The sequence below is a fragment of the Eubalaena glacialis genome, chromosome X, assembly GCF_028564815.1.
Source record: "Eubalaena glacialis isolate mEubGla1 chromosome X, mEubGla1.1.hap2.+ XY, whole genome shotgun sequence".
Classification (NCBI taxonomy): Eukaryota; Metazoa; Chordata; class Mammalia; order Artiodactyla; family Balaenidae; genus Eubalaena; species Eubalaena glacialis.
Window position 1 is genome coordinate 98802153 of NC_083736.1, and position 24608 is coordinate 98826760.

Below are 24608 nucleotides of genomic sequence, written 5' to 3' on the forward strand. Positions count from 1 at the left end.
TCTCTTTCAGGAATTTATCCCACACAAACAGTCAGAGAAGACCATAAAGGTTTATGAGTTACAGAAATTTATCAGTGATTTATAATGGCTAAAAAAACATAAATAATTTAGATGTTTGACAATAAGGGAATGACTAAATAAATGTTGGTGTATCCACATGGCCTGTTATGCAGCTCTTAAAATTATGTCTTTGAAAAGTATTTGGGAATATTAGGAAATGTTCAGAACAACAAGTCTCATCTAAAAATATATACTATAAATGTATACATAGAAAAGACTATAAGAAAATATATCAAAATACCATCAGTGATCTAAAAATTCATAAATCACAAAACGTTTCTTAACCCTTGCTAATTGCTTAATTTGCTGTTAGGTACGATACATGGTACAACACAAATTCACACAATTACATGCAATAAGGTAAGTCCAGCTAATCATACAAAACACAATGAAAGCAAAACCATGAAGAACAAAACCACTTCTAAAGGTAAAGGACAATAAATAGTCCTGTTGTAATATATTTCATGGGAAGAATTTAACAAGCTTGGATAAATGAAATAAAGAGAACTAAGTATTATACATAAAACATGAATAATTTATGAGTTTTTAGCTACTCCTATTTGATTTGAAAACCAAGGTAATAGAGTGAGAAAGATAAAGGAGATAGAGAAACTGAGATTTTCATTAAAACAAATACTAAGAAATCTTCATGTCCAAATGAGTTAAATGAAAACTTATTTTTGTTACTTTTTAAAAAACTGATCTCCATTACCCCCTCTAAGTAACAAGCTACTTGCATCAAATCCGTGTGACAAGTGGGTCAGGTATGATATGAAGACATGATACGAGTGGGTACATAACACAGTAATGCTTGGCTCAGAACATATAATGTTCTGGGCTCCAGTAGCTCAAATCAAATCTCAAATAAGACCCTATTCCAATGAAAAAACAAAACAGGGCAAAACTGCCCCAAACAAAAAACCAAAATTCTACACCATAAAATTAACATTTTAAAGATAAAGATAGTCAAATTCTTTCTGTTGTGTACTTTTAAATTCTAAATTATGGGGTGGAAGTACACTGGGGTAGGAGATTCCCCAAATTAGTATAAGGAGAAAGGACAAGGGGAGAGAAGAAGCCTTTGATAACTGAACTGAGGAATAAATAAGTCAGCATCAGTAATCTTTCCCCTCAGTGACTTTAGGGGAAACTTTATTAGAAGTTTCATTTTACTCATGCCTATAGTGAATTCATTTAGCCCAAATTCTAATAGGGAAAGGTAACCAGTTTAATGGGAAGGGAGGTTGAGAAGAGCTCAGGTACATACAGAATGCATGCATAGGAGGTACCTTGATAGAAACCCACAGAAGAAAGAAGCTGGAGGTAGAAATGTGGTATATCCTGAAACAGTAGTTGAAAGGCACTTCTTTAGACTGGCTCTGTTAAACCTATGGCACTAAGATCCTAGCTACATACAGTGATATTATAACTAATTTACCTACAGATGCTAACAATGTTAGCTCTGGCTTTGTTAAGTTGGGTTTGTTTAGGGCTTTAAAAAAAACTTTCACAGTAGACAAGGGTTGTGTTCTTCAAAAGGAGAAAATCAATCTGCATATGAGTAACAACCATATGGCTATTTAAAAAGGGAACGGCATTTTCTAATTTTTGGTCAGGGGAATAAAGACAAAGTAAGCTAGATAATGACTTTGATAAAGCAAATAGAGTGTGAACATGTTTCTTGGGCCAAGAGCTGAGCTTATTACTAGAAAATAAATTACAAGAGCAATTCTTCATAACTGCTTATGAACTCTCACCCTTTCAAAGACTTTTTTGACCCCAAAATCCATCAACAAAGATGGACCTAATTTCCAAAGCTCATCTTAAGATTTCCTCAAGTGTCTGAAATCCATTCCCAGGGCAATGGGGCAGGGTGGAGGGTAGAAGTGAAAATGAGTAATTACTTCTCTGAGTGGCTGCCAATATGAGAAGTACCAAGAAATCCATGTCAAATCTATTGAAGATTTATCTCACCCTAGAAAATCAACTTTTAATTTCCAATCTCCTAACTTTTATCAGCATAAGTCTGGACTTGTTACAGCAAAAATCGTAGTATGTCCAAAAGATGAACAAGTTCTAGTCAACATTTTGCTTATTTCAATCAATGTAATATATATATAACAAAATTCCAGTACAAACCAAACAGTGTGAATCATTCCTTATAGCAGAGATTCTCAAACCTGGCTACTCATTTAAATAAATAAATATTTCTTATTAAAAAAAGAGATTTCAGAATCTACTGAACTGGAATCTCTAAAGTCTCAGGATGCTGTATTATTTTAATAATTTCCAGTTGATTTCTGATTAAATTGGCACACAGATTGGCATTCAAGAAATACTTCCTTAGATACCTAAAATAGGGTTTGTACTATAACACGCATTTTTGAATTGGAAAAGGAAAGGTTTCTGTTTTTCTGTGCCAACTTGGAAATCTAATCCTGAAACAAAGAGGTCAGCTTCATGTAGTTGTAAGGATACTGTGAAGGTAGGTTTATATATATCATATCCTACATTGGCCAGGCTCTTGGCAATCATCTGGGTAGTCACCTTCTTTTGACGCAGAAAAATTTTCATTCGTGGCTTCATATATAGAATGCCACAAAATGCCTATGGAACAGTGAAGGGAAAGTTATTACACAATATTGCCAATTCTACTGACATCCCTGTTGCTACCATCTACTGACTCTGCTAGCAACTGAGATCTAATCTGGGCAAATATTTGACTCAGTTTCTATACCTTGTTATTCTAAATCAACTACCACACTAAGTGCTGCTGACTATATTAGCTACATTGTTTCAGTGGAGACAGTGAAAAGGAATCCTAGCATAGGGTCAAAAGGTTGTCAACTTTATATAACTAAAGTGAGATCTTGTTTTATAATATTTTCATGTTACAGGATATCTTACCTCTCATTGTTGAAGAAAAACCACTCTTACTCACCCGTAAAGAATACTCTGTTTCTGGCAGCTCAGAGGTAATGCCACCAGTCTCTTTTTCTTCTGTGCCAAAGTCTGATACCAGGATATCATACTGATCTGTATCAAAGTCCAACTCAGACTTTCCATCTTTATTTCTGGGTAAAAGAGACAAGTACCAATCTAACAAAAACTGGCTCCAAAGGACAAAAATGCACTAGGAACCCAAGAGAAAAGAAACAACATGAGCCAAAACTCAGATACCTATTTCTTTCCCTGACTACCAATTCAAAGGAACTACACATTACTTGCTTTGAAGATCACACAATATTTAAGGGCCTTTCCAGCCTAAACAAATCTACTAAGTTTCATAGAGGTGTGATACCAAGCACAGAAGGAAAGAAAAACAAGGAAGGTGGGAATGTCTGTGATCTGATAAATCAAATGGATGCCAGCTATCCTCGAGGCAGGATCTTAAAACAGATCCCAACTTTCTGGGTATTGTTGGGTAGGTCATTCAACATCATTTCCCCCAAATGAATAGATAGATGAATCAAAACCTACTCTTTCTAACTTTAGCAATAGTATAAGGACTACTAAGATTTCCCCAGATCTAATTCTATTTCTTAGAAGGAAAAAAAAAGGTTGTGACAGAAACAGCATATACTTGTTAGTCTTCTAGAATTATCATTTAAATATAATAGTACTCATATTGTTTTCCTTAGGACCATTTCTTCTTCTCATAATCCCTTTGGGTCACTTAAATATGGTCCATTCCAAGACCCTGGGCTACATCCCTAACAACTGCCAGGGAAAAAAGGCAAGACCCATCTTTGTTACTGGAAAAAATGCAAAACAAATGATGGGTTACAGAGAAAAAATACGTATCAGAACCAATGGTCCCCCAAATTTGTTCTGTGGAACAGCAGTCCCCCAAGATACTCTTAAATAAGAAATAAAGAGATAAATAAAGCCTGTATAATCAAATAAAATTGAGAAACAATTCCTGGCTCCCAGAGCCACCTCAAGCTCTAGGGATACCTCCCTCATACTGCAGGTTTCAGAAGCTCAGAGCTGCTGTGTTGAAAATGTAGCTCCTTCTTCAGGGCTGAACCAGAGCCACTATGATACGTATCCTGTATAAAGCTCATGTCACTATAATAGTATATCCTGTACTTTGCAGGATAATCCTGACTCTTGCTACCCCACCCCACTCTAACGCATGTACTCTGAGGAGGTTCCCTGTCCTCTCTGGTGCTCACCATTCACCATCCAAGGAAAGGAGGTCTGGAGAAACATTTTTTTTGAAATTGGGAAACACTGCATTCTACATTGCTCTCTTAAACGTTTTCAATGTATTTTGAAATAACATTAGCATATTAAAGCCTCTGAGAAGTCCTGCAATAAAGCAACATGGTAAGCTTTGTTTAAGCCAGCTTTTTCCAAAGTTATTGGACCATAGAATCCTTTATTTATATAACACCTAGTACCATATAACTGAGAAACAATATACAAAGAAAAAGTCTGCTTATTGTGTTTAAATCACTGGAAATGGCTCATGAAAATGATCCTTTATAATATAAATTATATTACTTGAGGTTTTCGCAGTAGGACCCAGGAAGATGTAAATTACCTTACTTTTTTTTCTTTTTAATTGAAAGTACTTTCTATATAAACCAGCATGGTTTTTATCTAAGTTTTACCCAACTAAGAAATGAGGCAAAATACTTGACCTATGGAGAAAAAAGAAGAATGAATATATCTGATACTCTGTTCTATTAAACATAAGAGTAACACCTCTATTTTATATTAAAGATTTTTAGGTTTCAGTGGATACTGTGTTCCATTTAACATGACAAAGTTAAACAAATGACATATCCCAAAGTATTTCTAGGTTATTTTATTAGCTCTAAATACATGACCTGAAGCCAGCTTCATTATAGTTCAAATGTATCTGCTTCGAAGATTTTTCCACTTCTAATCCAGCTACTCTGAAAACAGTAATACAGAGGTCCTTATTATTTAAAGATCGTGTTGTGCTTTGTTACCCTAATTTCTTTCTCTTACTTCATTTTCACTGTCAAATAGGTAAAATAACTATCATTGACCTATCTCAAAACAGTGTCCGTGAATATAAAATAGATATTTATAATGGATTCTGAAGATTTTAGAATAATGTTGAACTGTCTTGATGGTAATAGCTTCAGGATATGTATGTAGGTCTCCACCTTATCAAGCTCCACGTTTTACCAATAAGAAGCACTGTCTCAAACAGAGCTGTGGTTCTAAGAAAGTTAAGGATAGGTGTGCAATGATATACAAACATGTATCAAAATTTATCTACTCTGCTTCTCTAGAGCGATTTATTAAAATATGCTTCGTCATACTGCTTTTGCTTATTAGAATCTATCACTCTTGGAATACTATACCTGCGGATGTTCCAAATGAGAACACGAGTGCCTTTTTTGCCTGGGATGGCATCAAACTGGGACAGCAGGTCATTTTCACTGTTGAAAATTGAATAGTTCAAGATGGCTTCTAGGCTGGGCAAGGAATCCTCAGTAATAATCATTTTTTGTAAAACCAAGTATAGTCAAAGAAAAATTAATATCTTAAGAGGATGCTATCAGTCAGGAAGATCTGTCTTTTGGGTTGCCCGTTTAGACAAAATATAGACATATAAAGCATGGGCATTACTGCTACAGAAGAAAGGAAAGGGGGGAAATGGGAAAGGTTGTAGAGACAAAAACCAAAATCAGTTACGCTTGCAGAATATAGCTTCAAAGATATAATGTAAATTAAGACAGTCCTATACTTAAGAAATAGTTCAAAGGCTGAATTTTTCTACTCTTTGGAAGCAATGAGTTCAAACTTTATTGCTATACTGCCTGCATAAAGACACCTGGTGTCTAACAGAAATAATAGCTTGTCCAGGTATAGAAAAGTGAGCTATTCAGCTGTCAGATAAGCTGATAAATAGTATGTTTCTAGGAGAGTGACGCAAATGTAACTACCCTTAGGGGAAAAAAAAAGAGAAGGCCCTAGGGAACTTTACCACAGGAGTGGTGGGAGTGGGGAGATAGTATACAGATCCAATCGCCTAACAGTGAAAACTGCAATATAATTCTAAGATTCTGTCAATGATCCATTTATTTTAAAAATATTTAATAGGGTGAAATTCCAGTTAAATTTAAGACACCTGAATGCCTCTTTAAATATGAAAACTTTTGATAGCTGGATTCGACCTGAAGAAAGAGGTTTCTATCAGAATAGTCAGATTAGACTAATTTTTAACTAACATTTTCCATTTCCAGAAAGGATATTGTTTTGCTGGTTGAATGGAACAATTGGTACAATAACTGCTTGGGCCTGGACACATTCCAGATAGGTCTGTGATAGGAGTCCAACAGTGAGAGTACCCCCATTCTTGGTGAAGACAAGAGCGTCCTTTCCTAGTCGCATGGAGCCTGACTTGAAACCATTACCAAAGACCCCGATGGGACACTGGCTCTTCTTTATTACTTTATCCGTAAAGCCAAAGCTGTAATTACACAAGAAAAAAGAAATCAGAAAGGTAAAAAGCATCCTAAGATAGGTAGGCAGAATGTCTGGCTTTCACATGAAGAACACTTATAAAAAGTCCTTCCTTTTTTCTTCCTTTTGGTATTTCTGGGCAAAATTATTAAGTTAAAAACATAGGAAATAACTACGGGGTAATGGGACTGATCTTCCTGTATGGTCTGTGTGTACATAAACGCTTCCGCTACATTAGAGTCACACTTTATAAATGTAAAGGCGGCCTCTTTTCACTCACAGAGAGAGCTAGAGGAGGCCATGGGGCAGCTGCCTTTCTTGTCTAGATAAAATAGCTGTGATTGCTAATAGTAAAGTTAGGGGGAGATGAAAAGGGTGGTTATCTCAGAGTACACCCTAGAGAGGGTAACAAGAGTACCAGATAACTGGCACTAGCACTAGTCAGAGGTACTAGGCTAGGCATCCCTAACCTGGTCATATCACTCTCTAGAAGTCTGAAAGTCAGAGGTTATATATCTTGACAATTTCAACTATTCACTCGAAGGATAACACTTCCAGTTCTTACCCTCTGCTCCATCTGCTGGGACAGTTCATTGGAATGTGGCCAAGGGATAAAAATAGGTAGTTCTGCCTCTGAATATCAGCAAACAGCTGCAGTATAAAGTCTCCCTTGTTTTATTAAGGGCCTTTCACCGAGCCACCTCAACAATCTCTGTAGCCCCTTATGATCAGCTTAATCTGGGAGCCAGATCCTTTCCCTTTCTTATATTTTCCATTCAAACACACAACAAAATGACCGAACCAAAAAAAAAATTAAAGATATGAAATCTAGAAAATGATTATTATCTTCATGTATCTTCTCTCATTACAAATGAAACTAATTTTTTAAGGATTAGTTCTCTCTAGATGGACTAAGTTTACAATGTTGTACACTACCGTTCATTCAATAAATATTTACTGAGTACCTACTATGTGCTGTGCATCATGCTAAGCACTGGAGACACAACTGTTAGTAAAAGAGACATGGTTCTTGCCCTCATGGTTTACAGTCTAAGGAAGGATTTCGTATATTACAGATTAGATGCTTCTCCAACATCAATAAAATGGATGTTCTACCTGCCATGGCTGAGCAGCTTGGCCTTGGCTCTTATTCTTTTAATTGGGTTGAGGTGCCTGATTTCTACTTCCTGGAGGCCGGGGTTTGTGTTCACTTCCTGAGGAAGGGGGACCACCTTTTAATTTTCTATTTCAAAGTGTTAAACGATAATACCATTGTGTCCCTCTAGAGTAGACACTTTATAGGAGCTTTGTGTATCCAACAAATAAATCCAACCACATAAAAAGGTAATTTCTAGGACAGTAGAGTAGTTCCTTTGAAAATACCAAAAGAGCATTGAGCTTCTGCAGCCTATATGGGTCTTAGCATTCCAGGAAGTAAACTTAAAGAAGTTGGTAAGATTCAGGCATTCTTTTTCCTCCTGTGGAAGAATTACCTAAAAACGATAGGGTCGTTAGGAGGGTTAAATGATACACTGTATGTAAAATATATTATAACTTATAAAGTAGTATTCAAACTTTAATTTTAAACTAACTCTAGAAGTCATTCTGAGAATTGTCATGTGCTATCCTCTACCTCTACTTGAGATCTAATGTCATATCTAAAACTCAGGGCTCTTTATAAACAGTAATGTTACCTACCATGTGAAATGGATCTATAAGGTTATTTGGACTTAAACCTACCCTAATGCCACCAAAGCTTCAATTAGGTGCTCAAGGGAAAGTGGTGAAAACAGGGAGACTATATTACTCCTTTAATTTCCTTACCTTTCCTGCCTGTTCTGCCATCTAGCGTCTCTTTTTTCCTTTGTAACTATAAACTTTCATTGTGTTATGGTTTGGGGAGACTAAATGACTATATAAGGTTGAGAAGGTAAGTAGTGGGGCAGGGCCAGAACCAGAAATGGAAAAGGATGAGAATAATGAGATGAGAGGAGCTGGAAGCTCAGTATGTTGGTGTTGTTATGTTACCCTTAACTCTTCCCGTGTGTTCTTTTTTATTCCACTTGCATTCCCATATTAGGTATTCTATTTAACTGAAAATCGCAGAATAGATGCCAGATACCAATCAAATAACTACCTAATATAAAAGCCTTCACAATAAATAACAGAATTGTAGGAATGTATCTTATATAGTTTGGTTAGACAGGTGGTTTCTCTTCATTAAGTAAGTCCTATTCTATCCTCTCGTGTAATAGACAACGGTGTTTACACACCAAGGGGGCTCTTTGACTGGAATCCAGGAAAATAGCAGCTTGCTCCCGAGTTCCTTAAAATGTCAAGATTCTAGAATCTAGAGGGGTAAATTTAAATTGGGACTCTGATCAATGAAAAAAAAACCTTAGCAAATTCATGGACATACAAGGGCAGGTACTGCTGTTCCCTATAAATATACTGGTGATGTAATATGTCGTATAAAATAATGAAAGAATGCTAAGCACACTGTTATTCTCTGGCTGTTGTTTTAGAAGAACAGACCTACTAGGAAATGCACTTCTGATCAGAGGTAGCAAATACCTTCAATCCATGGGTCTGTGGCTGCTTTTAATCCTTGACCTTTAAGAGAGGTTTTCCAACTTGCTGAAAAAGGCAGCTGAATATATAGACTAGTTGGTTCACACACTATCCCCATAAGTGAAAGAGAATTAATTGTGGACCTTAAAGGAATTTAATGATAGGGTTTTTCTTTTTAACTTGATTTTCATGGGATTCTGCATTTATGGGAGAAACTGTTGTTTCAGTTACATAACTATTTTATTAGCCTGAAAATATAAGAGTAGCATAAAAGTCAGAAAATGTGAATAAGATTATAACAAATGTTACAGGTCAAAGAGAATTTCTGTAGGCTTAATAATTTTGCATAGTTACCTTTTATTTTTTCCAAATACAAAAATAATATGCCTCCAAACCACAAACAGAAAAATTAATATACTTAATAATAATTTTCAAAGTTACCTCTAAAGTTCAACTATTTTAAAACGAATTGTGGTAAGTGGAATCCCTGGCTGGAAGTTAGAATTGGACTAAATAATCTCTTTTAAATAAATGGGACCTTCTAACAGATTCAAGTTTATTTTAAGATATGATCAGAAATAAAATCCAATACATATAACTATACATAATCCAGGACTCATTTAAAAAATTCTCTAAAATTGAACAGACTTGTGGCTGCCAAGGGGGAGAGGGGTAGGGAAGTATTGGGAGTTTGGGATTAGCAGATGCAAACTATTATATATAGAATGGATGGACAACAAGGTCCTACTGTATAGCACAGGGAACTATATTCAATATCCTGTGATAAACCATCATAGAAAAGAATATGAAAAAGAATATATATATATGTATAACTGAGTCACTTTGCTGTACAGCAGAAATTAACACATTATAAATCAACTATACTTCAACAAAATTTTTAAAAATTCTCCGAAATTAATTTTCAAATATGAGGAACAACTGCCCAGCTTAAATTAGTGGGAAACATATTTGGCATGATAATGCCAAAAAATCCTATGGCTACTGTAGTTCCTGCCTGATTTTTGGGAACAAAACATCCTTCATATCTGAACTCAAATGTCATTTCTTCATGATAGCCTTTTTTTTTTAAACATCTTTATTGGAGTATAATTGCTTTACAGTGGTGTGTTAGTTTCTGCTTTATAACGAAGTGGATCAGCTATACATATACCTATATCCCCATATCTTCTCCCTCTTGCGTCTCCCTCCCACCCCTCTAGGTGGTCACAAAGCACCGAGCTGCATGGTAGCCTTTTTTGATTCCACAGACTAGATTAGATCCCTCCGCTATATACCCTCATAGAAACTATACTCTTCCTTCATAGCACTTACCACTAGTGGAATAACCTATGTAGTTGTATTACTAGTCAATTATTTTATATCTTTCTCATTAAACTGCCAGCCCCTTGGCAATAAGGATCATGCCTGTCTGGTTCACCACTTTATCTCCAGTGACTCTCACAAAAGTGCTCAGTAAAAATTTGTTGAAAGAATCTGGAACAAAAGTTGCTGCAATTATTTCAAAACCATCCTCCTCCTTCCTCCTGCCTTGTAATTGTAAGCACCAAGTCTCACAGATGTAGTTCCACAGACAAAATAGAAGGTAGTAAGATTTGTCGGGCCCACTATTTGACACCCATGTCACCGGGATAAGGTGTGGGGGGAAGGAACCAATAAGAGGATAAGTGATTTTAGAAAAAAAACTAGTACATACAGAATTAGACACATAAATATTTTGGTTCCATCCCATCTAAAATCCTCTTTTTCTTTATATAAAATATTAATTTTAGGAGATAAAAGTGAGGCTATAAGTTTAAAAATAGGGCCAACTCCATACCTTCATCAACATACTGGCAACATTCTTATCTCACTTCTAGAAGCTTTCCTCAGATATTCTTCTAATTATAAGGATCTGAGACATAAGGTACACAGATTGCTGAGTGGTGAAACATAACCAAATTTATAATTGGTTATGTCCAAATTTCACTTCTTTTCTTTGATGGATCAAAGGGATTTCCCTACAAACAGGGTTATAGAATTAGAATACCTTCAAAGAGAACTACAACCAAATGAATTTTTTCCGTTTTTATAGTTCGGAGCCCTTTCCCTCCTCCACAGAACCCCTCCACTGGTACTCATGCTTCACACGCTAGTTCAGGAAGCCTCATGGAGAGTAATCAACCTCATCTGCTAAAAAAAAGGAAGAGAGAAGGAAGGAGTTGAGGAAACACTCATCTTTTACTGAGTGATATGTGAAGATGATAAAGTACACACTTACATTCTTAACTACAAACCTTTTAAAGTAATTAAATGAACTAACAGTGGCAAGAGAAATCTGTTATCACCAGCTTCAGCAGTTAGAAAAGAGAATTTCCTAACCTTGTAATTCTACTGCAAAACTTTCAAAGATTATGTGTATGATGTCCTCTATTTATCTTTCGTGGGGCTTGATTATACCCAGGCATGTTCATGGTTCAATCCATAAATTGTTCCAACGCCAATACTCCTGACCTAAGAGTGAATTTAAGTTAATATAAGTTTGCGAAGGTCTCAGACCAGTGAAGACCTCCAGGTTTTTACCCATGCTGTTCTTTTTGCCTGGACTCTCATCCCTTGCCCCCTGCTTCTTTACCTCATTGAATTCTACTACTCACCCCTTAGATCTCAGCTTAAATATCACTTCATCTAAGAGGCTTTGCCTGACCTCCTGGATCAGGTTGGGCTCCCCTGATGAGTTATCTCATTGCATCCTATACTTTTCTATCATTATACCTATCATTTTTTGTTATGATTATTGCTTGACTGTCTGAATTGCCAGCTAGACTCTGAGTTCTGTGAGGGCAAGAAGAGTGACTATTTCATAACCTGTGTCCTGGCACATAACAGCTGCTCAATAAATACTTGTTGAATGAATAAAGGGAAAGGAAAATTATTAAGCTTTAAATAGAGTTCATGAACTCAAGACAAGAGAAAAAGAATGAAGACATCTTTACCTGAGCATTCGGTGTAGTTTATGAGGTGTCATCCCACATCCATCATCAGTAAAGGTCAAACAAGATTTATTCTTGACCTCCTCAACATCTATAAAGACCGTCCTGGCAGATACATCTGGATCTACAGCATTATCTGCAAAAGGTAGAAATCTGTGATATTAGATCTCTTTTTCTAATATTCTATTAAAATCTCTAGTTCAGTGCCCCTAAGGCATAGAAACTGTCCTTTATTCCCTTCACGTGAATGTCCCAGAAGGGAGCAGGGAGCATTAATAGTATAGGGAAAAATAGGTATGATGGCAGATAGGTTTATGAAGCTGATTTCTAGATTTCATATGATGACTGATGTGCAATCTGCTTTCTCTCTTCAAACTTCAGAGACTGTGGGAAAAACAACTCCTCCATATACCAAGCATTTTGCTCCATTTTCGTCTTATCACGTCTTGCCTTTTTAGCCACTTTACTGCTCACAAACGTATACAGTAAAGGGTGATTATGGAGAAGAGTTGAATCTGCAACTTTGGTACAAATAGATACATACCACACGCATTAGAGTTTATTGTGAAGATTTTATTTTTTACTTTTTTTTTTACATCACCTCCTCCATTGAAGAACACAGATATTATCACCATCCTTGTCTATAGCCTAAGAGGCACTGAAAGAGTTACAGGTTAAAAACCAAAACACTAACTGCCTGCCTAAATCCCAATGATTGTAGTAAGCATGCTTAGAGGAGTGATTCTGCTTAGGCACCCTGTAATAGTCTTGAAGGTGAGGCTGTTTAACCCTCATTAAATGGAGAACATAGAATTAAAGTAGGAAATATATATACAGAAAGTTTCACGATTCTTTCTGAGTTAGGTCTTCACAATGGGTTAATTATTTAAGACTCCAAAGACATCCAATATAGCCATATTCTAACATATGTGCCATGTCTACAATCCCAGGGGGTGCCATTGTCTAATAGCCACATCTTTTTGCCACAGGTGCCAGTTTACATAATTGTCAGTCACTAACACATGTGGTACAAAAGTCTCATTAGGGCTCACTGGCCCAAGTGGGAGGGCAGTTTGTGCAATCTCTTGGATAGGTTCCTTAAGCACTCCTGTCTTTACTAGCTGTTTAATCAAGACAAAGACCTTCCCTTCCACCTGTTTCCCTTTCCCTGGGATCCTACACTGATTTACTGATACCATGTGGCTGGGCTGAGAGATCCAGGTAGGGTTCTGGTTGTATACTCGTCCCACTACCAACGTTCAGATCATGGCATTTCTCTACTGGGAACATCCCTTACAAGCAAGAGAAGTATCGCACATATTCAAAATATCAGTTTTTATAACACGATTAACAGTATCAGTTACAACCACTTAAATGTGTGGAATGTTCATCAAATAAAACAAGACAGATTAATTTCAAGGGCCACAATGGTGTTGCCAGAGTCACCGATAAAGCTGTCACTGATTGTAACCCAAAAAGTCTTAACAGCAGAAAGGCATCACCGATAGTCCCAGAAGGGGGTTAAAAGGTCTGATACAGTCAATCTTTAAGGACTAGGTGGTGCCAAGCCTTGTGTCACGTGGTAAATCGAGTGGGTCAACTTTTGGCAAGAATTTTAAGTCTGACATGCGATAGTGGCTTTATCAGAAATACAGTGTTTTACTTTGTAATAAGAGGCAGCAGGTTTTTTTCTTTAACTGACAGAAGGATTCAGCATTGTGAAGCTGCCTACATTGTTCCAAGAAACTACTTGGCAAGCAGGCCCTGAATTGTTTTAGAACCTATCAATCACTCCTACTGGAAGACAGCCAAGGCCATTGGGACTGATACCTTTAACTTGTCAACCAACAGGACATCATTTCTACTTTGAAAACTTTGGACACAGAGGAATTTTTTTCTAACACTTTATGAACATTCACAATTCAAACATATAATACGTATCAATTCCAATTCTGCATTTATAAAACTGTACATTCAATGAACCAGCTTGCAGGCCTCTCACAAAAGAATCACTTTTATTTTTTCCCTTTTTACTGTAAATTTCACCCAAACTTTACTAGGTACTTTTTTACAGAAACATACCAAAGAGTTTTAATACAGGCATTTCAGGAGTTACAAGGTAACTGCCAGGAGCAGCTAGACATTTTATCTCCTTGGCTGGAAGCGGGTGGAGCACGGGGGTGTCATGCCAGAGGCCAGGGTCAGCTGAAGCAGCAGGGAAAGAGAGATCAGCAGACAGGCCAGCAGCAGTAAGCACAGCTTTGCACTTACTTTCAGTTTTAAGTGGCCTTTCACTTGGCCTCAACAAATGAAATTATAATAATAACAGATTGGCCTCAATAAATGAACTTATAATAATACGGCACCCATCTGGTGGCTGGCTCCAATCTTACCTCTTGCTGCTTAACCTTCCAAAAATTTATCAACACGTAGCATATGCTATCAAATCCTACGGAATCTATCTTCTCCCATGGCCCAGCCCACCTAGCCTGTGAACAGGTAGGGCAGTGAGAGAACCCCTATTCCTCTCCCTTGGCCCACCACTTAGGTGAGAGGGTAACAGGGAAGACCCAAATCTGACTACATGTTGGATCTGTTTCTTGTACTTTAACCTTTGCTTTCCGCTGCTTTTGTTCACTAAAAGGATACTGTCTATACACAATGGCCTGCCTGGGGAACCCTGCCTCTCTGCCTGAATGTTAAACCAAAGTGCCTTTGTTCAGGGAAGCATCCTGACCCAGTCCACCTGTGGATGGCTGCAAGAAAGAAGAAATTAACACATCCCTTGCCCGAGGCTGGCCGTTCCAGGAGATATTTGCAAAACCTATGGCCTTTTTACTTTACCTCCTCATCTCTTCCTCCCTTCTGTGCTATAAAAGATACTGGCATCCAAACCCCGATAAGATGGTTCTTTTGACACCCTAGTCCGCCATCTTCTCGGTCTGCCGGCTTTCCGAATAAAGTCATATTCCTTGTCTCAACACCTCGTCTCCTGATTCACTGGCCTGTTGTGCGGCGAGCAGAGCGAGCTTGGACTTGGTAACAAGAGCTACACTACCAGATCCTGGGATGTCTTTATTCCCTAACCTGACCCACACAATCTCATGTGCTACCAGATCCCAGTAGTCTTATCTCTCGTAACCTGGCCCATGCTACCCTCAGTGGGAGGACTCTATCTCTAACTTCCCTCACCCACCACTTAGGCAAGAGCATGAGAAACCAGACCCCAGGGACTCTATCTTATCCCCTAACCATCTAACCCCTGATCTTCTAAAAGAGCATTGTAACTGAAGCTTCATAGCTCATCATAACCCGGGAAGCAATGAGAAAGTGTCCCATGACAGAATCCTTGGAGAGACAGGATGGCGAGTGGGAGATGGCTTTGACGCAGCGCTTCCTCCCATGCCCTCCTGTTCCAGGGGAATGGCCTATGAGGATCCTGCAAGGTTGTCAGGGCCAAGCTGCAGCCCTGCAGACATCCTGCAAGTATCTAAAACTGTTCTTGTCTAAAATTAAGGTCATCATCTTCTGATACAAGGCTATTCTTCTTCCTCTGTTTTCTCTCTCTCTCTCTTTCTTTCTCTCTTTCACACACACACACACACACACAAACACACACACACACACAGTGTCAGCATTCAAATGACCACAAGTTTGAAATTTCAAAGTCATTTTTTGTCCTCCCTCTCTCTCACCCTATACATCCTTAGGTTCTCTTACACCTTGCTATTGAATATTACTATTCCCATCGACACTTTCTTAGTTTACAGAGTTTATTCCCTCTCATCCGGATTATTTTGATAACCTCCTACCTCGCCTTTCAAAGCCATGTCTCTTTTTTCTCCAATTCATTTTATACAATGTTGCAAGATTAACTTTCCTGAAGCACAGCTCTGATCATGACATTCCCTTGCTCAGAAAACTTCAGATTAAAAACTCAAATACCCAAGCCTCCCAGTCACATTTCGGTCCCAGCCCACCTTCCTAACTTCATTCCCCGCTTGGTACTTGGAGTAAAAAAATCTGTGTTTGAGTCCTGGGTCTGCCACTTACTAAACACATAATCTTGGAAAAGTCAATTAAATTCTCTGAGCCTCTGTATTCTTATCTGCAGGATGATAATAATAATGATGATGATGATGCCGTCTACCCCAAAAGGTATAGTTAAAAATGTATTTATGAAAGCTCTATGTAAACTCTCTAAGGACCTATAGCTTTGACTATTCATGAACTCCATGCTCCAATTAAACTCAACTACTCAGTATTCTTCATGCCTTTGTTCATGCAGTTGTTCCTTTTGCCTGGAATGCCCTCCCCTCCCCACACCCATATCCACATGTCCCAATCCTTCAAATCTCAGCTCAAATGTCACCTCTTCTCCAAAGCCTTTCCTAAACCTCCTCTTCCTGGTAAGCTGGAAGTCATCCCTCCTTCCTCTGAACTCCCACAGCACCCAATGTGTATATCTTTGCTGATATATCACTTTCTATCTTGCAGTTATACAAAGAATAAACCTTCTGTACATGTTTTGTCTCCCCTACTAGAAGATGAACCTATGTTGTATTCATTTTTGTACCCACCACAGTGGCCTTGCCCACAGTGAGTGCTCAATAAATATTTATCGAATGAATGGTTCACTAGAAAATTAATGCATAAGTGGAGGAGAAAACTATGAAGGAAAACCTGAAATGAAAGCTTCGGATTACCTATTAACACTTTGCTCTCCCTTTTCCCTATTATTAATATGACCACAAATAGTTGTGATTTGGTTTTAAAATCTGTGTGTTTGTATGTATGTGTGCAGGGATGTGTGCGTATGTATTGATATATAATACACATGTATACTTGCACTTATACGGGTCAGCTTGGGCTAGAATTAGGTTAATACTTAAGGCAAAAATCATATATATTCAAAATTACAAATGGAACACTTTTTAAATCACCCATAAAGTTCAGTACACAGTACAGCATAGGTGCATATGGTTTTGCACAGTGCCACTGTGAGGGAACAACACATTTCTGTCTCTCATTTCCCACTAAGCAAATTGTTACTTTTTCCTCTCTTTTTTTCTTTTTTGTAAGTTACATGCACTTAGATCTCATTCCACTGTGAGTTTCCCTCAAGGCATGGTGCAAAACCTTAAAAATATAGTCCCTGTTCTCTAGGATTCAAAACGTGCCCATGTCACTTTTCTCCCTTCACCTTCTAATGAACATACATATTGTGAGCATTCTGTGTTATGGTCAAACTAATCATCAAAGCTCCCCATCACCCTTCCAAATAACTCTCCTGACCATCTCCTCCTGCTGCCCACTGACTTCTCGCCCAAGGCAATCCACACTGCATGGCCACAGCGATTGCTTAGGTTGTAACTGGGGCTCATCTGGGGAGCTTTGAAACCATTTTCAAGATTTTGTTCTGTGCTACCTTGCCCCATAAACATCTCTCCCTAATTTCAGCTTTTGAAACATTTGCAATGTGCTGCATTTTGTCCAGGAATGTTTTTCTTCTTTGCTTTCCACACAGTATTTAGCACACTGCTGCAAAAGCTGGTGTACTTGGCTTCAAGGGATCAACTGAAAACGCTTTAAAAGCAAACATCGGTGGAGCGAGAGGTTAAGTGCTCAGTATTCATTCCAGCGGTGTGAGGGCGCTCGTGGACCGCGGACCCAGCCCTCTGCAGTCGCAGGGAGCCAAATGCACTCGTGTCATCTCTTAAGAGATGTCCCATCATTCCCAGACTCTCTGGTCCCAAAAGTTAAATAACTCCGTCTTCCAGACCTTTCTTCATGCCCCTTTGCTAGCTTGGCGCCCTCCTTCTGTCGCCGGCCCCCGTGGAGCCCAGCTGCCTCAGGGCCCGATATTTTTATGCATCTCCTTTTGATTATTAACTAAGCTATCCTAAAGTGCCCGGAACATCACGAGCCAGAGAGAAAAACCACACGGGAGTCCTAACTCTTAGGACACACCTTGTTTCTTCAGCTTAATCCGCGGAACCTCGTCCCTGGCGACAGAGCCGACCCCCTCCTCCGCCTGCGGAGCCGGGACCGGTCCCGACGCCCCCACCCCAGCCCCGGCCCGCCCCGCGCGGCTCCGCACATTCCTCTCGCGTCCGCGGCACCACGTTGGCACCGCTGCCTCGGGCGATCGCGGCCAGGCCCGCCCTCGCCACTCACCTAGCAGCTCCGCGATGGCACTGAAGGGTCGCGTGTGGCTGCTGGAGTTGCTCTGTAGGTAGCGGGGGCTCATCTGGGGGCGAGAGAAGGTCCCGTCCCGCGTGAGGCCTCGGCCCGCCGGGCCCTCCCCGCGCGCCCCCCGCAGCCCCGGGACCCGCGCGCGCGTCCGCCCCCTCGGGCCCCCGACCTACCGTGCTCAGGCGGATCCCAAAGGCCTGCGGGCCGCCGCCCGGCCGGGCCAGCGCGCTGCCCGGCGCGCCAGGGCCCGCGGGGGCCCCTCGGTACAGGAGCATTTTTTTGGCCGCCACGATACTCGTTTGCCGCCGCCGGACTCCTCGCCCGGCCGTCCCGGACTGGCCCTCGCTCGCTCCCGCTCGCAGCTGGCGGCGGCCGTCCGGGACTGGCCCTCGCTCGCTCCCACCCGCAGCTGGCGGAGGCGGGGCGCGCTCCAGCCACCTGTCCGGGGCGGGAGGGGTGAGGCCGGCAGCGCCGCGCGGTGGCCCCGCCCTGTCAGCACCTCTCCCGACCCGCCGACTGCCGGGCCGGCCGCGGGGCCGTACAGAAATATGGCGACCTCCTGACAGCCGCTCCTTGATCCCCGCCCCTAATTAATTCTTGGCGTTTGCCATAGGCCAGGCCGCCGAGCGGGAAAGCGCGGGGGGAGGGGGCGGACGCGTGGGGAGGGGCGGGAATGAGGCGAGGGGAGGGAGAGGGTGTAGGGATTTCTGGAACAGAGTCCCAGTTAGGCGGTATGACTAACGGGCAGGATAAGACAAGTCTTACAAGTTCTAAAGACTATAGTTTTGCTATCTGGGGAGATAGCAGGCTCGCGTGATGGGAAAGCATTCGGACTATTTTGCCTCAAATGCCTCCAGAAACAGCCAGAACTTTCCAGAAGGCAATTGGCAAATCAACTTCAAAGCTTTGCAAGCGCGCAGGGAGGCTGTTTATAAAAGGAGAAATTGGAATGCACTTAAATACCCCAAAGTAGGGAATGGGTTAGGTTATGCAGTATCCATAAAATGGAATACTATGCAGTTCTTAAAGGCCGTATTTGTGGATGAAAATTTATTCATGTGGAAAATATTCATGAGGGAATTAAGGAAACAGGAGGTCACCACATATTGTGTAACGTGATACCTTTTTTTATTGGAAAAACAAGTACATTTATACATACATATGCATACACACACACACACACACACACACACACACACACACACACTCTACAATGAGAAACACCTGAAATGATATATTTCAAGATGATATCTCCAGGTCTGGAATTATGAATTTTTTCCCTTTTTTTTCCTTGTTTGTATTTTCTAGTTTTTGTACTATTAAACATACACTTTGATTACAGAGAAGAGATTTTTATTTTTTTAGAAAAATATAACGTTCCCTGGTACAGATGAACCATTATTTGACCATTCCTCTATGATATTTCATGTTGTTTTCCATTTATTTATTTTTGGCCAATGAAAAAAGTGCTGCCTCAGACATCCTCATGTACAGATCATGAATTTCTGGTGCAATTATTTCTACAGAATATTGTTGTGTCTAATAGCATGTGTGTGATTTACTCTTAACGAATACTGTAAGATGGAGGCAACTTGCCCTCCCAGAAGCAGTTAGCGATTTTACCTGTTCATAGCACTACATGGCTTTGATCTTTTAACTTTCTGTCAATCTTTTGAATAAAAAATACTATCTCCTTATTGTTCTAATTTGCATTTCCCTTTCAGTGTAGTTGAATATCTTCTCAAATGTTTATTGTATATTTATATCCTTTGAGCATTATTTCCCCCATTGGGTCCTTTGAATTTGTCTTTTTTTTTTTTGGCACCTTAAAAATTTTTTTAAATACACAAAAGTACAAAGAATGACAAAATGAATTCCCAGGTACTTATTACTCAGATTCAAAAACTGAATCACTTTGCTGTACAACTGAAACTAACACAACATTGTAAATCAACTATATTTCAATAAAAAAATTTAAAAAAATTATCAGGGCTTTTCTATATCTGCTTTATATATTCTTTTATTTTTTTATTTCTGTATTTTAGAGCAAATTTCAAACAGCATGTCATTTTACCCCATATACTTCATTGTCCTCTAAAAATATGGACATTTCTAAGATATACAGCCACAATGCCACTTTTGCACTAAACAAAATTCATAACAGTTCTTTGATGTTCTCTAATACCCAGCCATTGGTCTGATTTCCTCAATTATCTCAAAAAATGTCTTTTTACATTTGGTTTGTTTAAATCTAGATCCAAACAAGAGGCACACATTGTACTTGGTTATGTGTCTTAAATCTACTTTAATCTAAAACAGTCTTCCCTCTTTTTTTTCCTTCATTCTATTGAGTTGTTGAAGAAACCAAGTCCCTTGTACTGTTGAATGTCCTACATTCTCATTTGTCTGTTTACTTATTTTTGTTGTTACTTAGGTTGCTCCTCTCATTAGAGGAATAAAGTTGACATAACTATAAACCAGAAGTTGGCTCTAAAGGCTTCAGTAGATTCCACTACAAAGTTTTTTAAAACAGGAATGCTCAGAGATGGTGCTGTGTACTTCCTATTGCAACACATCAGAAAGTACAGACTGTCTAACAGTCAGTGGTGTTCAGATTGATCAGTGGGTTCAAGCACAGGCAGCTTGAACGTTCCATTATAAAGTTTCCCATCGATCTTTTACTTTGTAGTTTCATCAATTGATGTTCATTGCCTGAAAAAAATATTTTATTAGGGCTGCAAAACAATGATAAACTAATCTCATCATTTCTTGTAATTTATTAACTGGATCCCTCTGTACAGAATTTCTCCTCATCAACCATGGCTATTTGGTTACTCTGAAATATAATTCACATAGAAAGGACAGGATAAATGCTTAATTCTTTACTTTTAATTGACAATTCTTAAAGAGTTGGTGCCTGTGTTGGATACTGTGATGTGCCAGCCCACCTCCCATTTCAATAAAGGACTTTTTGCCTGAGGTGCAGAGAGCACTGTTGGAAAGCTGCCTCTGTTAGCCCCTTCAGGGATTGTCTCAGGTACAGAGAGTTGCCTCACTCAAGGTCACAAAGTTTTCTGGGGCAGCGCACAGTGACTGACCAAAGAAAGGCTATAGAGGCTTGACCATCTCAGCTCAACTTGGGATAATTCGGAAGGGTCATTGTAACTCCAGATCTCTCTGTGGGGTTGGCAGAGGCTGCTGTTAGGTCTACAGTGCAGCTCAACGTTCCCCTCTGCCCAGGACTGCTCCTTCCACAGGTGTTATTCCGAAAGACATCTCTTAATAAGCATCTTGCATGCTACATTCTGTCATAGAGTTGGCTTCCTGGGGAACTCAAATTACGACACTTGAAACTGATTGTTATCCGGGAAAGTCAGCACTTAGATGGGATTTGGGAGCTAGATCACTCACTGCCCAGTTGGCAAGGAGGACCACATCACAGAGGGGTAGGTGGATCACAGAGAGCCCCCTGCCACAAGGTGGCAGTCCTATTATTGTTAAGACTTTCACCGGGTGGTGAATTGGGATGGTATGCTGGTAGAAGGGGAACATATGATCTGGTATGATATATCAAGTATTTGAGAGACAGGGTGAAAGAGTAGCTATAAGACCAATAGAATTTGGTGGTTATTGAGCTCCAAAGAAGATTAAATTCCCAATGGAGACAGGTTTGCTGTGCCAAAATCAGGATGCTTCCTGGGAAAGAATAGGACCCTGACATACAGTTTGGGGATATCTAGATGGATGCCACCAAAATCTTGAATCCCCAGATTTCCCTGAACCCTCTGAGTCTGTAGAATTGGCCTGACTTCCCTACTAATAGTCTCCCCACCCCTTACTTGGAGATGATGCAGAGCTTCTCCTCCACAAGACAAAATGTACCTTCACTTCCCCTCCTGGCCACTAGGCCTATAACAAGGGTTAAGGCACAGCATGAACATGCTAGGCTTGATAAGGGAGGAAAGTAACTATGCCCCAAGGAGCTGCATGGCCTAGCCTGCATAGATCGGCAGGAGCTAGAAGAGTGCACATAAAATTGGATTCTGAGGTGGCTTGAACAAGGGAGCTAGACTATAAAGTTGGAAAAGGAGAGTTTATCAATGTAGGAACACTCCCCTGGAAAATAGGATTTAATACCCTGGCAAGGACCACAAGAGTTGGTGCAAACTCACTACTAGGACAGCTCCTAGAGGTATAGAAAACATGATGATCCACACTAAGTGAGGTCGAAATGCCAACATTGCTATGGAAATAGTGGAATAAGGAATGAAAAGATTCAGAAGTGAGCATATTGGAGTGGACATACTGAAAAGACTGGAAAACTCAAACAGAAAGGCACAGGATACACCATTTACCACGGCTCTGAGAAACATGCTGCTGAGAGGGCTACCGGCACCACTAAGAAATTCAGTGGTGGTTCTCCTCTGTAGGTTCGGCCTGTCCAGAGGAGAGCCCATTACAGTAGGCTCACTATGGCAGTGGACATTGTAGGGCTCTGAAAAGACAGAGACCCTGTGGCTGAGTGTAACCATCAGAAGTCAGGTGGGTGCAATTATCATAATGAGTGCAAGGTTGGCGGAGAGGTTGGTGGAGAAGTTGGTGCAGAAGCCCGAGGAGCCTGAAGGGCAGCTATGGAAACCGTAAATAGGACGTGGCATCCTAGGGGAAGGGTAAATGAGCAGGGACAATAAATGTCCATTCTGTGGGCATCATCAAAAAATCTACAAACAATAATTGCTGGAGAGGGTGTGGAGAAAAGGGAACCCTCTTGCACTGTTGGTGGGAATGTAAATTGATACAGCCACTATGGAGAACAGTATGGAGATTCCTTAAAAAACTAAAAATAAAACTACCATATGACCCAGCAATCCCACTACTGGGCATATACCCCGAGAAAGCCATAATTCAAAAAAAGTCATGTACCACAATGTTCATTGCAGCTCTATTTACAGTAGCCAGGACATGAAAGCCACCTAAGTGTCCATCGACAGATGAATGGATAAAGAAGATGTGGCACAGATATACAATGGAATATTACTCAGCCATAAAACGAAACGATATTGAGTTATTTGTAGTGAGGTGGATGGACCTAGAGTCTGTCATACAGAGTGAAGTAAGTCAGAAAGAGAAAAACCAATACCGTATGCTAACACATATATATGGAATCTAAGAAAAAAATGGTTATGAAGAACCTAGGGGCAGGACAGGAATAAAGACGCATACCTACTAGAGAATGGACTTGAGGACACAGGGAGGGGGAAGGGTAAGCTGTGACAAAGTGAGAGAGTGACATGGACATATATACACTACCAAACGTAAAACAGATAGCTAGTGGGAAGCAGCTGCACAGCACAGGGAGATCAGCTCGGTGCTTTGTGACCACCTAGAGGGGTGGGATAGGGAGGGTCGGAGGGAGACACAAGAGGGAGGGGATATGGGGATATATGTATATGTATAGCTGATTCACTTTGTTATAAAGCAGAAACTAACACACCATTGTAAAGCAATTATACTCCAATAAAGATGTTAAAAATAAATAAATAAATGTCCATTCTGGTGAGGTTTTAACCAGCACCCTTCTGTCCGGACCGAGCATCCATAATCTTCCTTGCACAGTGACCCACTGCCATTTCTCCCTCTCAGCCCAGCACAACACTTTTGAAAGCCTTGTTTGGCCCTCACTCTTATTTGGCTCAAGTCTTGGAACTTCTAAAAATGCCCATTTCCTGGCCTTCTTCTAAGGCCTGTGGTCCGTCTGTCTCACTTGCTGTGGGGCATTGTGAACGCTGCACTAAGTATTGGCCTGTTTACTACTTGGGGGATTTGATACTTAAACAAAAGCTTTGTGTCTTCCCAAGTACTTGGCCTCCTGATTGTTAACTGGGGTCAGAGGCCTCCTCTCAGCCCCTCTCCAGCTCCCCAAGACAGAGGGGCGATCCGGAGGGGCCCAGGGAACTGTTGAAAGTCTAGGGTTTGGTCTCCTTTGGGCCTCGCTGCCACTGTACAGCGATAAACAGAAGCAGCAAAGGAATCCCTACAAATTCCATCACTGTGGCTCCACCGGGCTGTAAACAGGCCATAATGCAAGGTTCCACATACTTCACCACCAAACAGGCTGCAGTGGCAGCCGACACATGGTGAGGGAGGACTCCAGTGAGCAGATCCTGCCGGTGGGCACAGCCTAGGTGCCAGTTGTGAACCCCTGGGTCTTGCTGCAAAATGAGGAGCAGGAAATGCATTAGCAGGGCGTGGTGGGCCCTCTGACAATCCCTAGCACGCCTCTCTCTGTCTTGGGGCAGAGCTTTAGTCCTCAAGGCCAGCCTCACCTGGTCCAGGGCCTTG

The 24608-nt window shown here is 40.3% G+C and overlaps 1 protein-coding gene across 2 annotated transcripts in view; it reads right to left on the reverse strand.

Annotated features, from left to right (window-relative positions):
* The window catches only part of MORC4 (MORC family CW-type zinc finger 4), a 49887-nt gene extending 31127 nt beyond the window's left edge, over positions 1-18760 (reverse strand). The window contains exons 1-7 of one of the 2 annotated variants that reach the window (XM_061178644.1): positions 18440-18759; positions 18249-18321; positions 12075-12207; positions 6300-6517; positions 5406-5553; positions 3002-3134; positions 2539-2667 (exon numbers count right to left, since the gene is read on the reverse strand). In XM_061178644.1, coding sequence (XP_061034627.1) covers positions 2539-2667; positions 3002-3134; positions 5406-5553; positions 6300-6517; positions 12075-12207; positions 18249-18321; positions 18440-18541 — 936 coding nt within the window. In that variant the 5' untranslated portion in view covers positions 18542-18759. Of the gene's footprint in view, positions 1-2538; positions 2668-3001; positions 3135-5405; positions 5554-6299; positions 6518-12074; positions 12208-18248; positions 18322-18439 lie in introns of both variants that reach the window. The other variant, XM_061178645.1, reaches the window with a different exon arrangement.
* Positions 18761-24608: the final 5848 nt, after the last annotated feature.